The 15503-nt window shown below is 56.8% G+C and overlaps 1 protein-coding gene and 1 long non-coding RNA gene across 3 annotated transcripts; one reads left to right on the top strand and one right to left on the bottom strand.

Annotated features, from left to right (window-relative positions):
• The first annotated feature begins 25 nt into the window (after positions 1–25).
• Positions 26–4787, top strand: LOC118660708. Its single transcript, XR_004969015.1, has 2 exons — positions 26–205; positions 4570–4787. It is a non-coding gene; the product is annotated as an uncharacterized LOC118660708 (long non-coding RNA).
• On the bottom strand, positions 199–12727 carry TULP1 (TUB like protein 1). 2 transcript variants are annotated; one of them, XM_036318398.1, is made up of 15 exons: positions 12525–12727; positions 12390–12438; positions 12027–12114; positions 11235–11423; positions 10658–10801; positions 10149–10247; positions 9962–10078; positions 9566–9684; positions 6591–6596; positions 6325–6495; positions 6062–6174; positions 5169–5283; positions 4999–5097; positions 2324–2495; positions 199–909 (listed from the first exon to the last, which is right to left on the bottom strand). In XM_036318398.1, the coding sequence occupies exons 1-15, from the start codon at positions 12569–12571 to the stop codon at positions 776–778; spliced, it is 1662 nt and encodes a 553-aa protein (XP_036174291.1). In that variant the 5' UTR covers positions 12572–12727; the 3' UTR covers positions 199–775. The 2 variants fall into 2 exon arrangements, with proteins under 2 accessions (XP_036174291.1, XP_036174292.1); XM_036318399.1 differs by lacking the exon at positions 11235–11423.
• Between the last annotated feature and the right edge of the window lie 2776 nt (positions 12728–15503).

The raw sequence follows: 15503 nt of genomic DNA, 5'->3' as shown, positions 1-15503 counted from the left end.
GGAGAGCCCGCCCCCCACTCGGGGCCCGCCCCACCCTGGCGGCTGCTCCCGCCCTGCCCGAACCCGGTTTGTCTGGTTCTCCCCGAGAGGCTTGTTTCTCCAATTTCTCCCTTTCCCCCTCTTCCCGGACCTCCGCGCCCGCCCTCTCGCCCGGCTCCCGGGGCCCGCGGGGGGCGTCTGGCCACGGCGGGCTCGCCGCGTTTCGGTAGGACCGGCGCCGGGCCGGGAGGGACACGGGGGCGCCCGGGGCCTGGGCGGAGTGGAGCGGGCGGGAGGCCTGCGCCGCCCGCGGACCCTCCCACCGCCCTCCTCTGCGCGCAGCACCGCGGCTCCGCCGCCGGGACGCAGCTTTATTGGGGATGTGCGTGCCCGTCCTCGCCCCATCACCCGCCACCCCGACAGCGCGGTCCCTCAGGGGTTAAAGCCGCACTGGCTACCGACCCTGGACAGGAAGTGGCTGCCGGGCGGGGGCGGGGTGTGTGTGTGTGTGTGTGTGTGTGTGTGTGTGTGTGTGGAGCGTGCAGGCGAGCGCTGCGACCAGATGTGCGGCTCCAGCTCCAGATGTTCTTCATCTGCTCCGCACCCGCCGTCTGAGCTCCGCCCCCCGCTCGGCCTCTGCCAGGCCGGGGAGTGGATGGAGGTCACCTGGAGGCAGTTAGGGGTCAGCTCCTGACACAGGAGGCGTCCTCAGTGGGGGCTTTGGTGAGGGGACCCTGAAGCCTCCACCGAGTCCTTTCCGACCCCGGCGGCTCTGGGACTTGGGGTGCCGCCGCCATCACTCGCAAGCTAGCTTCCCGTCGAAGCTGGACAGGGCGATGGCGAAGGCCTGCAGGGCGCACAGCGGGTACCGGTAGTCTAGGGTGAAGGCGTCCTCGGCCACGCGGCCGAACTGCAGCACGATGTAGTCGGCTGTGGACCAGCAAGGGCGGGCATCTCAGCCCTGGGCCCTGCCTGGCAATCCATGCCCTCGACAGCGGGGCAGTTCCCCTCCCGGGCCTGGGGACCTCAGTACTCAGCCGCCTTCGTTATACCTGCCCCACCTGCCCCTAACTGCCTCCAGGTGACCTCCATCCACTCCCTCGGACTGTAAGCCCCTGAGGACAGGGACCGGCCTTATCTTCTGCCGCCCGGGGCTATGCACCAACCGCCACTTAAGAATAGGAACCTGTCAAACTTCCCCAAACCTAGATTCCTCCCTTGCCAACTTTTCTGCTGCATTCTGACCCCATTTTCCTCCCCTCCCCCCCAACCCACCCCCAGTCCCATCTCAGAGCACCAGGCTCAATCCCGGACTAACCCCCTGGTTCCCTCTTCATCCTGTGGCCTCGCTCAGCCCCCATACCTCCCCCAGCATCCATAGGGACAGGAAGTTGCTAAAAATACCCCCAACCTCATCAGACCAGGCTCCACCAGAAATGTGATCTGGAGAGCAGTTATCCAAGGCCTGGGGACAGGTGACACTGGGAGCACATCTCTAGGATCGAGTGGGGGATGGGAAAGTTGCTCCCTGTTAGCTGCCCTGGGAACCTGGATCCCTTGGGAGACACCTTTCCATTCCCAAGCTTCCTTAACCTAGTGCAGACCTCTCCCCACGCTTGTAATGGGGACGTTTTTACTTAATTTATGTTATGGGTGCAGCTTGTTGCCCTAAATCTTCAAGGGCAGGCCTTTCACCTCCTTTGAGAGAAGACAGTAGAGTAGGCGCTCAGAAAGGCTTGATTAATATTCCCTACTCCTAAAGGTCTAAGGGGGTTCCGATTCCAGCGTGACCTCTTACTAGCTGTGTGACCTTGGGCAAGTTACCGAACCTCTCTGTTCCTCAGTTTTCTCATCTGCCAAGTGGGGATAATAGTACTAAGTACCTTCCTCGCAGGGTTGTTGAAAAGATCTAATGATTCCATCTCTGTGAAACCCTGAGGACAGTGCTGCCACATAGAAAAGACCGTGTAAGTGTCTGTGAAGTAGAATCTGAGGAGCCCGGGCAAGGGCTGCCCTCTCTGGGCCCAGCACTATGACCTGCGTTGGGCTGTCAGTGGTTTTCAAACTCCAGCAGCTTAACTCTCCCTTCGACACAGTCTTACCCAGAATATCCCAGTTTCTGCCCAGGACTCTGGGAAATGCTAGAACGAGGGCCTGGAAGAATGAGCCTAAGACACCTGCGTGGAATCCCTGAGGCTCCTGGGGGCACAGTGTCAATGCCCCTGGAGAAAAGAGCCACCTCCTAGATGTTCTGGCTCCGGGGAGAGAAGATGGTGGGCAAAGGCCTGAGCCAGGGCCGGGTCCGGAGGTGGTGGGGCCAGCTGGTCTCGGCCCTCGTACTCACGGTCATCAGCGTGCACGATCTGGAAGTTCTTGACGGAGGCCTGCGTGACTCTGCCTTGGAAGTTGAGGGTGTAGGAGCCAGTGGCTTCGTTCCAGAATGGTGGCTTATTGTGCAGCTCAATGAGGCTCTCCAGAGTCTTGTTCTGCCAGCGCACCAGCAGCCCATCGCTGGCCTGGGGGGCCGGGGAGGTATTGGGAGAGGATGGTTAGGGGGGTGGGATATCTCAGGACTGACAGGGGATGGGGCCTGGGACCTATGTGTGTCCTTGCACAGCCTGGAAATCAGCATCCACTTGGGGTATCCTTGACTTGGGGTATCCTTGAGAGCATGTGTGGCTTCTGGTACCCTTGTGGGCAGGGTGTGCCTCTGTGGGAATGGGGCTTGCCATGGGTTGCCAAAGTGGAGGGTGGAAAATGGAAAGTAGCCCTGCCGGCGTGGCTCAGTGGTTGAGCGTTGACCTATGAACCAGGAGGTCACAGTTCGATTCCACGTCAGGGCACATGCCCGGGTTGCACGCTCAATCCCCAGTGTGGGGCGTGCAGCAGGCAGCCAATCAATGAATCTCTCTCATGTTTCTATCTCTATCTCCTTCGCACTTCCTCTCGGAAATCAATAAAAAATATTTTTTTAAAAAAACATTAAAAAAAGAAAATGGGAAGTAGCACCTGGCACACAGTAGGTGCTCTGTGCCATCCGTATCCAAGGGCCCCTCCATGCTGGCACCTGATTACAAGGATGAACCAAACATTCTGGGACCTACCAGGAGTGCACAGCTGAGCTCGGGGAGCTACACAGGTAAACAGTGATTACGATAAAGTGTCCTGGGAGAGTTTCTGGAAGGAAGGAGTGGCCTGTGTACGGGTGCTCTTGAGATATTTCTTTACTGAGTTTCCTTGGCAGCTGTCACGTTACCTTCATGGCCTGGAGTGAGTCTACTCAAGATCATGTTCTCCTGGCCTGGCCTGTGGGGCTCAGTGGGCTGGGCGTCCTCCCTGGCACTGAGGGGCTGCTGGTCAGGGCACAGGCGGGGTCTCGAGCTCAGGCCCCAGTGAAGGGCATGCAGGAGGCAGCTGATGGGCATGCCGCTCTCACATTAATGTTTCTCTGTCTCTCTCCCTTCCTCTGTCTCAAAATCAATTTAAAAAATTAAAAAAAAAATCATATCCCCCAAGAAGCCTTCCTGACCCCATGTCTGATTTAGGTGTTTTAGCGCTGAGCTTCCATGACACGTGCTCACTTCTCGCACTGCGTGTGAAGGACAGACACTCTGAGGCAGGCACAGTATTTGAGTCATATCTCTGTGCCTCGGTTTCCCTCAGTTGTGAGGACTGAGTAAGTTAACAGCACATGACATGTTATTTAAATCAGTTCCTGGACCAGAGTAAATGTTCCCTAAAGATCAGATACTGTTTTGACGGTCACTGTTGTGCTGATTTTGGATCTCCAGAGCCCGGTTTTAACCAATGGTTGTGCAATGAAGGACCTGAGATGATGAAGGGCGACCACAGCAGCGCTGGGTGATTCTCACTGAGCCCAGGGGTGTGGGGACACTGCCTCGGGGGGGCGGGGGGGGCGTTCACTCCAGGCGTGGAAGGAGCAGGCGTGGGACCCACAGGCCCTCCAGACCAGGACCTCCCGTGGCCGGTGCCCCTGGGTCTGCGGGCCTGGCTACCTGTGACTTTCCAGCAGGAACGGCTGTGTGATCAGCCGAGGGGATATTAGTTTTCCGTGTAAATGAGTGAAATGGCACCACTGCGAGTATGGGGCACATCAGTCATCCTGTGTCTTTTTAAAAAATATATATTTTTATTGATTTCAGAGAGGAAGGGAGAGAGGGATAGAAACATCAATGATGAGAGAGAATCATTGATTGGCTGCCTCCTGTACACCCCACACTGGGGATCGAGCCCGCAACCTGAGCATGTGCTGCTGGCTGGAATCAAACCCGGGACCCTTCAGTCCGCAGGCCGACGCTCTATCCACTGAGCCACACCAGCTAGAGCTCATCCTGGACCGACCCACAGTGCTAAGGAGCAGGGCGAGAGCCTGACGGAAGGAAGCCACCTTCCTGCAGGACATCTCTCCATCTTACCCTACACGCACCCCCTTCGCTATTAAAATATAAGTCAAATCATGCCACTCCTTTGCTCAAAACCCTTCTCTGGCTTCCTGTTTCTCTCCTATAAAAACCAGTGAGACAGGCCCTATCTCCCCTCACTCTCACCTCTTACCTTATCTCCCTCCAGCCACACGGGCCACCTGCTGTTCCTCAAACCCATCAGGCACCTCCCTGCCTCCCGGCCTTTGCACTGGCTCCCCTAGAATGCCAGCTTCATGAGGGACCTGCGTATTGTCCACTGATGTCTTCACGGTGCCTAACTACCTGGCACTCAATATACTGTATGTGAATTGAATGAATATGTAAATGAGTGATTTGTTGTAAACTTAAAACACTCACATAACATTGTGTTTGTTTCCGTGAATTCAATGACAAAAACCTCGAATTCATCTCCCAAGTGGCCAGAATAAACTTGTCCTGGAGGGTGGAATGTGCTCAAGAGGTGGGGTGTTGGGCAAGCTGACGCCCCGCTACTGCCCCGCCCCAGCTCCCCCGGAGTGAGTCCCATAGCGAGTGGGGCCTTCAGGGAGGGGGGTCAGGGAGGTGCAGGGCTCACATTTCGGGGCCGGATGGGGACCCTCTCGTTGTCCGAATTCATGCCCGGAATGATGACCGTCATGCGCCGCGGACCTCGGAAGCCCAGCACGTTGGTTTCCTGGGAGGGAGGCGCGCCTTAGGCTGGCCCTGCCAGGGGCGGGGCTGCCGCGGGGGCAGGTGAAGACTCACATAAATCACCGCTGCCAGCTCCTGCCGGAGGCTCCCCACGTCAGCGCCGCCTCCTCCGTGGCGCGGGTTCTGCCCGTTGTCAAAGACGGTAAAGCGGTTCCCCAGGAGGTTGGACCTGAAAGCAGGCGGAGCTGGGGCGGGCTCAGGGGGTCCACGCCGCGACTCCAAGACCCTCCAGCCAAGCAGTGCTGGGAGCTACTGGACCACCCAGGGTGAAGTGTCTTAGGACGAGCACTGCATGTCCCCTGCCCCAGCCTTCCCTCATGGAGTCTTAGAAAGATGGGTCTAGGGGACTGGGCAGCGTTCAGATCTCAGTTCCATTTCTGACTAGCTGTGTGACCTTGGGCAAGTTACTTAACTGATCTGAGCCTCAGCTTCCCCATCTGCAAAATGGGTGTATAAGAACAGCCAAATGGTTGATAAGAGGATTCAGTGGGTTCTTATCTGGAACTTACTGCCTTATGTAAGTGTTTCTTAAATACATAAATAAAAGAAGTAAGGCTTGACTCAGGGGTCCCGCCCCCACCTCTCAGATTTGTGGTGAGGGTTAGGTGAGATGTACCGCAGACATAGCACAGGGTAGGTGCCAAATGCTTGTTCATTCATTCACTTAGTAACTATTTGCTGAGAAGCTATTCTGCCAGGTGCCAGGAACTCAACATGAACACAGTCCTCCACCCTGGAACTCAGCCTCTCCGCCTGTGAGGTCCCTGGGCCAGCAGCGTGGGCACCACCTGGGGCGCTGTTAGAACTGAACCATTAACAAGGGCCCCACGTGGGCTACCCAGGGTATGAGAGGCCCTGGGCCAGGGTGTCCGCTGTGGTGGGCACTCGGTGGGCTCAGGGGTCAGAGCAGACCGCATGCCTCTTGCTGCCCTGAGCCCCCAGCCCACCTCAGCTTCCCGACAAAATTCTCCCCTCCTCGGGACAGGTTGGTGGGGTCGCTGGACATGAGGTAATTGGCTGTCTTGCTCCGTTTCCGCTTCCTGCCAGCCAAGAGGAACACCTGTGGGGACGGTGAGAGAGGGCAGAGGAGGTGGGTGAGGGGAGGAGAAGCCTTTAGCTGGCAGCCCCTCCCCACATCTTGGCCCAGACCCTCCCTCCACCTGGTCCTGGCACCTCCGCCTCCCTCTCCCTTCACCTCCTCCTGGCCCACCTTTTTCTCGGAGTCCAGGTGCAGGAAGTAGGAGGGGTACAGGCCCCGGTCCATGCCCCTCTTGTCCCGCGTCAGCCGGCAGCGCACTGTGCGGCCCTGAGGGGCCGGCCGCAGCACGAACTCCCGGGGCTCACCCACTCCCACGGGTGGGGACGTGGCCCGCGCCTCCTTCTGGGGGCACAGAGGGGGCATCAGCCCCAGACACCAGCTCCCCTGCCCCCAGCAGGTGCCCAGGCTGGGACAGGGCAGGCAGCAGGCCAACTCACCGCTTTCTGTGTGGGGAGAGGACAGAGAGGCAGCTGGAGGGCGATGCCAGGGGCTCTGGGGGGCTGGCACTCACCGTTATGTCCTGAAGCTTGTGGCTAAGAGCCCAGACTCCGGAGCCAGAGAGCCTGGTCCAAGTCCGGGTCCCACCCCTATCTGGCAGCTTGGCTAAGTGCCCTAACTCCGTTTTCCCACCTAAGAAGTAGGCAGGCTGGGGTGAGCCCGTTTCATTTATACGTTTAGCAAACACTCATATCAAGTCCGCCTGTGTGCCCGGTATTGTCCTCAGCACTTTCAAACCCTAACTCATTTAATCCTCTTACCACTGTCCCCGGAGGTCACTGTCTGTCCTACAGAGGAGGACGCTGAGGGTAGAGAGACTGAGGAGCTTGCTGAGTTCGCAGCTGGTAGAGGTGGAGCTGGGATTTAACTTGCCCACTTTCCTGTCGGATCCAGAGCCTTTGGCAAGACCCTCCTCCAAGCAGGTTCGCTCTCAGGGGGTGGACGGAGGCGAGGCCGAAGGTACCGGTTGCTGTGTTCTAAGCCAGCGATTTTCAACCGCGAGCCGCAGGGATTTTTAAAGCACATGATACCTGGCCGTTTAGGGAGGGCCCTGACCTCCTTTCCCCTAGATCCGTGGTCGGCAAACTGCGGCTCGCCAGCCACACCCGGCTCTTTGGCCCCGTGAGTGTGGCTCTTCCTAAGCCTGAGGAGCACCCTGATCAAGTTAATAACAATGGACCCATCTATATAGTTTAAGTTTAAAAGTTTTGGCTCTCAAAAGAAATTTCAATCGTTGTCCTGTTGATATTTGGCTCTGCTGACTAGTGAGTTTGCGGAGCACTGCCTTAGATTGTCAAGTAAAAAAATGACAGCAGCCCGCACAACAGTAGCCACCTGGTATGAATTCATCAAAATTATATATAACTTTTTTGGTGAGATTGGTAAAAAATAAATTTTTGGGTGTGCCGCAGAATCTTAGTAATTAGTTTTCGTGCAAGGAGATGAAAAGGGTTGAAAATCGCTGCTCTAAGCACACAACACAGAGGAAGTGTTAGCCACCGCTGTTATCATGAGCACATAGCAAATATTCCGAGTAGCGGCCAACCCCCAAGGTGGCCCCCAACGGTCCCTGCCCCTGGAATTGACCCCTGGGGTGGTCCCCGCCCACACTGCATGGGGTTCTGGGGAAGCTGCTGCCACGTCATAAGAACACCCAGCAGCCCTGGGAGAGGCCACCAGCCCACAGCCAGGACAGGAGCCATTGCAGAAGTGGGTCCTGCATTCCCAGCCAAGCGTTCAGGTGCTGTCCTGCAGCAACTCAGAGGCCCCTGAGCCAGAACTGCCCTGCTACGCTGTTCCCAGGCTTCTGACTCCGTGAAGAAATGAAGAAAACGAATGTTTGTTTTTTAAGACACTAATTTTTAGGGTGGTTTGTTATATGGTAACACAGGGTCAAAACAATGAATAGAGAAGCACATGGAAAAAGTAACAATTTGGTTGCACTGGCCCCTCCGTTCTCACAAACCTGGTGCCCTTTGCCCTCAGGTTCTTGCCCTCACAACAGGGGGAGCGGAGGTCCTCGCCCTAAGCCTCCCAGCGGGGCGAGAAGGGACCAGCGAGGGAGGGTGCGCTGGAGGGCCGAGGCTCTCCCTCCGTGAGCTCTGACGCGCTGTGCTTGGGCATTTTTGCTGAGGGCAGGTTGCAGTGTGTGAGGCGAGGCCCTTGGCCTGTGGGCGAGCGAGCCTCTCCTCTCCACTCTAGGTTGCTCCAGAAGCAACTTGTGAAACGCAAGAGTATGTTTGGAATGAGAGCTGGAGAAAGCCAGAGCTTATTCAAACATTTCTGTAGCTGCGAACTTCCAGGGCTCCTGCACGGCAGGCTGTGCTGCCTCCAGTTCTATCCCTCCCGGACAGAATCAGCTGCTCCCAGTCTATGCATCAGGGTCCGGTGATCTTGGCTAATGTGACTCAGCCCTCCCGATCTGACCACGCCTGGCCCTGCACCGAAGGGTCTTGGGGTTGATTCCCAGTCAAGGGCAGGTACCTGGGTTGCAGGTTTGATCCCCATCCAGGTGGGGCACGTGCAGGAGGCAACCCATCGATGTGTCTCTCTAACATTGATGCTTCTCTCCCTCGCGCCCCTACCCCCACCCCCCGTCTCCCTCCTTCCCACTCTTCCTAAAAATATTAATAGAAAAGTATCCTAGGGTGAGGATTAATAAACAAACAAAGATCTGACTATGCCTGAACACATTAACAGGCCCACACAGCAAAGAGCCGGCCCTGCCTCATGGTGATCTCCACACCCCGAAACGAGATTCTAAAGACTCTCGTCACGTTCTCTGTCCCGTTGGACCTTTCTCCCCTGCTTACTTGAGTTTGTGTGTGCTGGTGCCTGAGTTTGGGAGAGAATGTGCAAACCATTTAAGGACCTGTCCGCCCTGGAGAATTCCCAGTCAGAATGGACCCTGGGAGGCCTGGAGGAGGGTCCTGGAGGCCGCAGACACCATGTAGTTGCTGGAAGGTTAGGAGGTCTGGTTGGGGTAGCAGACAGCACTTGGGGGGCCAAGGTCAGTCGGGGGAAATATTTTAGCACCTCGCACAGCTGGCTCTCAGGCCATCGGTGTGCCCAAGGGTGTGTACACGTGTGCCTGCCGGCCACTTCCCTGGGCCAGGAAATGTGTGTCTTCCTGTGGGGCAGCTCTGGCTGCAGCGGGGAAGGGAGGTGCTTAGAGACCAGAGGACATAAGGCCCCCGGGTGGCCAGTCCCAACCTGGTGACCCCACAACTGCCTCTTCTGCCCTCACAAGTCTGGTGCCCTTTGTCCACATATCCTGGCACCAGAGGGGGAGCCAACATTCTAACCCCAGGGACGCCATAGCCCCAGCCCACAGGCCCACACTCTAATCCCCAACGCCAGTTCCCTGCCACTGCGCCCGTAGGGACCGCAGCCGCCTTCTCCTCTGGGACCCAACCTTTTTGCCTTTTCCTTTCGCTTTGCCCTTCTGGTTGCTGTTCTTGGTCGCCACAGCTGCCAGGTCTTCCTCCTCCCCCTCTTCCCGCTTCCCCTCCTCCTCCGAGTCTTTGGGAGTACCTGGAACAGAGCAGGCGCAAGCCTCTTAGCCCTGGCGGAGCACTTCATGGTTTGCCATGTCTCCCTCGGACCCTTCCCACAACCACAAGGGAAACCCCAGGTGACTACTCTCTCACTATTATCGGACCCTCACAGTCAGACACCTGCCTGAGGCACACGGCTATTGAAATGGAGGTCAAGGCGCCCCCAAGTCTTCTGACTCCAGCACCCGCTGTGCCAGCTCCCACCGCCAGGCCTGCCTCTCCAGGTCTGGGCACCAGAGGCCACTGCCACCCACCTTTCTTCTTCAGGGCTTTCCCCGCGGGGCCGCCGTCCCCAACCAGAAACAGGGCCTCCGGGGCCTTCTGCGCTCCGGCCGAGCTCGCCGGGGGCTCCTTGTCAGCTGGCCCAGACCCTGTGTGTGCACATGAAGCGGGGTCACACCCCACCACACCCAGGGCCCCTCCTCCAGGCGCCAGGCCCACCTTTCTTCTTTGTCTTTCCCGTCTTGGTCCCTTCCCCCGCTGGCGCCTTCTTCTTCACCCGAAGAGGCTTTGCTGGGGGGACAGGGCTTCCCGCCTCCCCTGGAAATGAAGGGCGGGCGTGAGATGTCCCCTGGGTGACCCTGGGCACAAGGGGCACATTTAGACCAGGCAGCCCCTGGAGGGCATTCAGGCCGGGAGCCGCCCCGGGAACGTATTTCTGTGGATTGATTTTTACTGTAGTCACTTTGATGCTTTTATGACAATGATAATAATTCATTTGGGTTTTAAAAAGAATTAAATAAAAGTCACAAAGAAAAGCCCACTCTCTGTCCTCCCGGCTCAAGCGCCCTGGGCGGGGGTGGGGGGGACGGGGGGGGGGGAGGGGGTTGGGGGGTTGGGAGGCTCGGTCCCTGAGGCCTCCTTGGGAAGAGACCAGGGCAGGGACTCTGGTGGGGCCGCAGGCGGTGCAGTGAGGGGACCCGGGCGGCTGCACCTGTGCTGGGACCCACCCTGCGGCGCCCCCGCCCTGGCCCTCCTCGCCCCGGGGTCTGCCGCAGGCTTCTCCTTAGGGGGCTTCTTGCGGGGCGGGGGGACTCTCTCCTCCTCCTCCTCCTCTTCATCTTCAGGGCCCTCCTCTTCCGCGGCCTCCTCCTCTGCGGGTAGAAACTCCGCACATTGGGGCGCGGTGGGCCCATCACCTGGGGAGCCCGGCCCCGCAGATTGTGGAAGGGGGGGGTCCAGCAGCTCCCTCAGGAAACGGGGCGACCGGAGCCCGGGGAGAGGCTGCAGGTGGGGCCGGGTCTCGGGGTTCGCCCTCCGGTTCTGGGTGCCCCCTCCTCCCCGGGGCCTCACCTCCTCCCGCCCCACCCCTGCGGCTCCACTGCACCTGCGCAGCCACCGAAGCTCCAGGCAAAACGCGTCGCCCCCGTGCCTCAGTCTCCCCACCCGAAAGGGGGGAGCCAGAGAGTAAGGTTTTTCCGGCTTAGAGGCCAACCCGGAGACGGGGTGGGGGGTGGGGGGGGTGGTTCCCCGAGTTTCTGCTTCTCCGCCCGCAGCCCCCCCCCCCCCCACGTCCCCGCCTCTCACCCGCCTCTCCGCCGCGGGCTCGGGCCACCAGGAAGGTTTCTCGGGGGTCGCGCTTGGCCTCGGGGTCCCGGACGAACTTGGCGTAGACGGGCTGGGGGGCGGGCGGCTCCCGCGGCCTCCGCCTCCGCGCGGCTGAGCCGAGACGTGGGTCAGGCAGCGGACCCTCCTCCGACGGCCCCTCTCTTCCTCCTCCTCTGAGGGCGCCCCTCCTCCTCCGAGGGTCCCCTCCTCCTCCGAGCGCCCCCCTCCTCCTCCTCCGAGCGCCCCCCTCCTCCTCCTCCGAGGGCCCTCCTCCTCCTCGAGGGCCCCCCTCCTCCTCCTCCTCCTCCGACAGCCCCCCTCCTCCTCCGAGGGCCCCCCTCCTCCTCCTCCGAGGGCGCCCCCCTCCTCCTCCGAGGGCCCCCCTCCTCCTCCTCCGAGGGCGCCCCTCTCCTCCTCCGAGGGCCCCCCTCCTCCTCCTCCGAGGGCGCCCCCCTCCTCCTCCGAGGGCCCCCCTCCTCCTCCTCCTCCGAGGGCGCCCCTCTCCTCCTCCGAGGGCCCCCCTCCTCCTCCTCCGAGGGCGCCCCCCTCCTCCTCCGAGGGCGCCCCCCTCCTCCTCCGAGGGCGCCCCTCCTCCTCTGAGGGCGCACTGCCCTGGGACGCCCCCCCTGTTCCCCCCGTCCCCCCTTTGTCCCCACCGTCCACACCCCTTCCCCCTCTCATTCACCCTCCACACCTGCCCCACCTCCGCCCCGCCCGTCCCCTCCCCCGCCTCACCCTGCGGGGCGCCCCCGAGCTCGGCCCCCCGCCCGCCTCCGGGTCTCCTGGGCGTGGGTCCCGGGGGCGCGGGGGGCTCAGGGGCCTCCGTCCGCTTCTTCAGCCTCGGTCCCCGGGCGGGTCGCTGCGGAGGGGGTTCAAGAGGAAGAAGAGGGCGGGGGGCTGCCTGCCCCCTCTAATCCCGGAGCCGCCAGAAATAACCCGGATTATCATCGGAGGGAGCTGCAGCCTCCTCCTGGGGGTGAGGAAGGGTGCCCCCTGGCCCCAGCCCACATCCCCGGACACCCCCGTCCCCAGCACCCCTTCCTCCAAGCGCACTCCAGGGGACCCTCCCGTCTGTGACCCCGACCCCGCGGGGCTGACAGCGGGCATCTGCCTCCTTGCCAGCGGGTGACATACCTGCTTGGGGCGCCGCTGGGCCGCGGGGCTCCCGCTCTCCTCGTGTCCGCTGCGGGCAGCGAAGGAATCGGTGCGTCTCCCTCCCTGTCCCGCCCCCCAGCCCCTCCACCGGGGCCCCCAGGCTCGGACGCGCACCTGTCGGAGGCCCACACCTCCCGGAGGGCATCGTCCTGCAGCGGCATCGCCTCGCCTCCCGCGCCCTCTGGCCCGCGGCTCTGCGCCCGCCCGGGCTGCCCCCTGATCCGCTGCCCCGGCCCCGCCCCGCGGCCGCCGACGGTGGGGCCGGCACCGCCAGGTGCTCCCGCAGCGCCCCGCCCCGGGGGCCAGGCTGGTGGGAAGGAGGCTGAACCCCTAGTGCTTCTCAGAACCCCAACAGCCGGAGGATGGCATCACTGCAGTTATAGTTTTGTAATTTGTCAGTGGTCAAAGGGGTGTGGGAAGAAAATATTAGAGCAGCGGTTCTCAACCTGTGGGTCGCGACCCCTTTGGGGGTTGAACGACCCTTTCACAGGGGTCGCCTAAGACCATCGGAAAACACATATATAATTACATATTGTTTTTGATTAATCACTATGCTTTCATTATGTTCCATTTGTAACAATGAAAATACATCCTGCACATCAGATATTTCCATGACGATTCCTAACAGTAGCAACATTACAGTGATGAAGTAGCAACGAAAAGAATTTTATGGTTGGGGGTCACCACAACATGAGGAACTGTATTAAAGGGTCGCGGCATTAGGGAGGTTGAGAACCACTGTATTAGATCAAATCCTGTCTCTTTATTTTTCATAAAGAACTAGAATTTACTGGTATTTAATACATATGGATTGACAGAAGTAGGTGTATATACTTTATAAAGAAATATGCCTGACCTCACAGAAATACAAAGTATCCGGAAAAAAAAACTACTATGAACTGGACAGCCTGGATGAAATGGACACATTCCTAGAAAAACACAATCTTCCAAAACTCAATCAGGAAGAATCAGAACACCTGAATAGGCTGATAACGACTGAGGAAATGGAAGCAGTAATAAAAAGGCTCCCAGGAACAAAAGCCCTGGTCCGGATGGCTTCACAGGGGAGTTTTACCAAATATTCAAAGAAGAGCTAACACTGATCCTCCTCAGACTATTCCAAAAAATCCAAGAGGAAGGAGCACTTCCAAGCTCTGTCTATGAGGCCAGCATTACCCTAATTCCAAAACCAGGTAAAGACACTGCAAAGAAAGAGAACTGCAGGCCAACATCCCTGATGAACATAGATGCTAAAATCCTCAACAAAATTTTAGCAAATTCGATCCAGCGATACATTAATAAGATCATACACCATGACCAAGTGGGATTTATTCCAGGGATGCAAGGCTGGTACAATATTCACAAATCAATTTACATCATATAAACAGATTGCAGGACAAAAATCACATGATCATATTAATTGATGCAGGAAAAGCATTCAACAAAATCCAACACTTTTTAAAAAGTATATCTTTATTGATTTCAGAGAAGAAAGGAGAGGGAGAGAGAGAGAGAAAAAAAAAGTCAATAATGAGAGAGAATCATTGTACGGCTGCCTTTGTCTGATCGAGCCCGCAAATGGAATCTAAGGTGACCTCCTGGATCATAGCCACTGCTCAACCACTGAGCCACCAAGGCCAGGCCAGCACCCTTTTTTGATAAAACCTCTCAGCAAAGTGGGAATAGAGGGATCATACCTCAACATAATAAAAGCTTATATGACAAGCCTGCAGCCTACATCATACTCAATGGGCAAAAACTAAAACCATTTCCCCTAAGAACGGGAACAAGACAGGGATGCCCTCTTTCACCACTCTCCTTCAACACAGTACATGAAGTCCTAGCCATGGCGATCAGATAAGAAGAAGAAATAAGAGGCATCCAAATTGGAAAGGAGGAAGCAAAACTCTATTTGCAGATTACGTGACATTGTACATAAAAAACCCTAAAGACTCCATAAAAAACTACTAGATTTAATAAATGAATTCAGCAATGTAGCTGGATACCAAATTAACACCCAGAAATCCATGGCATTTTTATACACAATAATGAACTCTCAAAAAGAAAAACTCAATCCCATTTACCATTGCAACAGAAAAATTAGGATACTTAGGAATAAACTTAACCAAGGAGGTAAAAGACCTGTACTAGGAAAACTACAGGACGTTGAAAAAAGAGAAAGAGAAAGACATAAACAAGTGGAAGAATATACCATGTTCATGGATTGGTAGAATCAATATCATTAAAATGTCCATACTACCCAAAGCAATCTATAGATTCAATGCAATCACTATTAAAATACCAATGGCATATTTCACAGACCTAGAACAAACACTCCAAAAAATTTATATGGAACCAAAAAAAGATCCCGAATAGCTACAGCAATCTTGAGAAAGAAGAACAAAGTTGGAGGAATCACAATACCAGATATCAACTACTACAAAGCCATTGTACTCAGAACAGCCTGGTACTGGTACAAGAACAGGCATATAGACCAATGGAACAGAACAGAGACCCCAGAAATCGACCCAAGCCATTATGCTCAATTAGTATTTGACAAAGGAGGCAAGAGCATACAACGGAGTCTGGACAGTCTCTTCAGTAAATGCTGCTGGGAAAATTGGACAGATACATGCAAAAAGAATGAAACTGGACCACCAACTCACACCATACACAAACATAAACTCAAAATGGATAAAAAACTTGAAAGTAAGATGTGAAACCATAAAAATCTTAGAAGAAATCATAGGCAGCAAAATCTCAGACATCTCTTGTGGCAAAATGTTTACGGATACATCTCCTGGGGCAAAGGAAACGAAGGAGAAAATAAACAAATGGGACATCAAAATAAAAAGCTGCTGCAGCAAAAGAACCATCAACAAAACAGGGAGCCCACTGTATGGGAGAACGTATTTGGCAATGACACATCTGATAAAGGGTTAGTATCCAAAATATGTATATAAGGAACTCACACAACAACAGAAGGAAGACAAGCCATCCAATTAAAAAATGGGCCCAGCCGGTGTGGCACAGTGGTTGAGCGTCGACCTATGAACCAGGAGGTCAGGGTTTGATTCCCAGTCAGGGCACATG

This window comes from Myotis myotis, unplaced genomic scaffold, assembly GCF_014108235.1.
Source record: "Myotis myotis isolate mMyoMyo1 unplaced genomic scaffold, mMyoMyo1.p scaffold_m19_p_7, whole genome shotgun sequence".
Classification (NCBI taxonomy): domain Eukaryota; kingdom Metazoa; phylum Chordata; class Mammalia; order Chiroptera; family Vespertilionidae; genus Myotis; species Myotis myotis.
The sequence above is the reverse complement of the archived record's forward strand: the minus strand, read 5'-3'. Positions and strand labels throughout refer to the sequence as shown.

Excerpts from the sequence above, each read along its gene's own strand:
- TULP1 (XM_036318398.1), bottom strand. The coding sequence starts at position 12,571 with ATGCCGCTGCAGGACGATGCCCTCCGGGAGGTGTGGGCCTCCGACAG. Across the intron at positions 10,802-11,234 it reads AGCCCGCGGCGGAGAGGCGG|AGGAGGAGGCCGCGGAAGAG; the intron begins GTGAGAGGCGGG and ends TTCTACCCGCAG. Across the intron at positions 5,284-6,061 it reads AATTTTGTCGGGAAGCTGAG|GTCCAACCTCCTGGGGAACC; the intron begins GTGGGCTGGGGG and ends GCCTGCTTTCAG.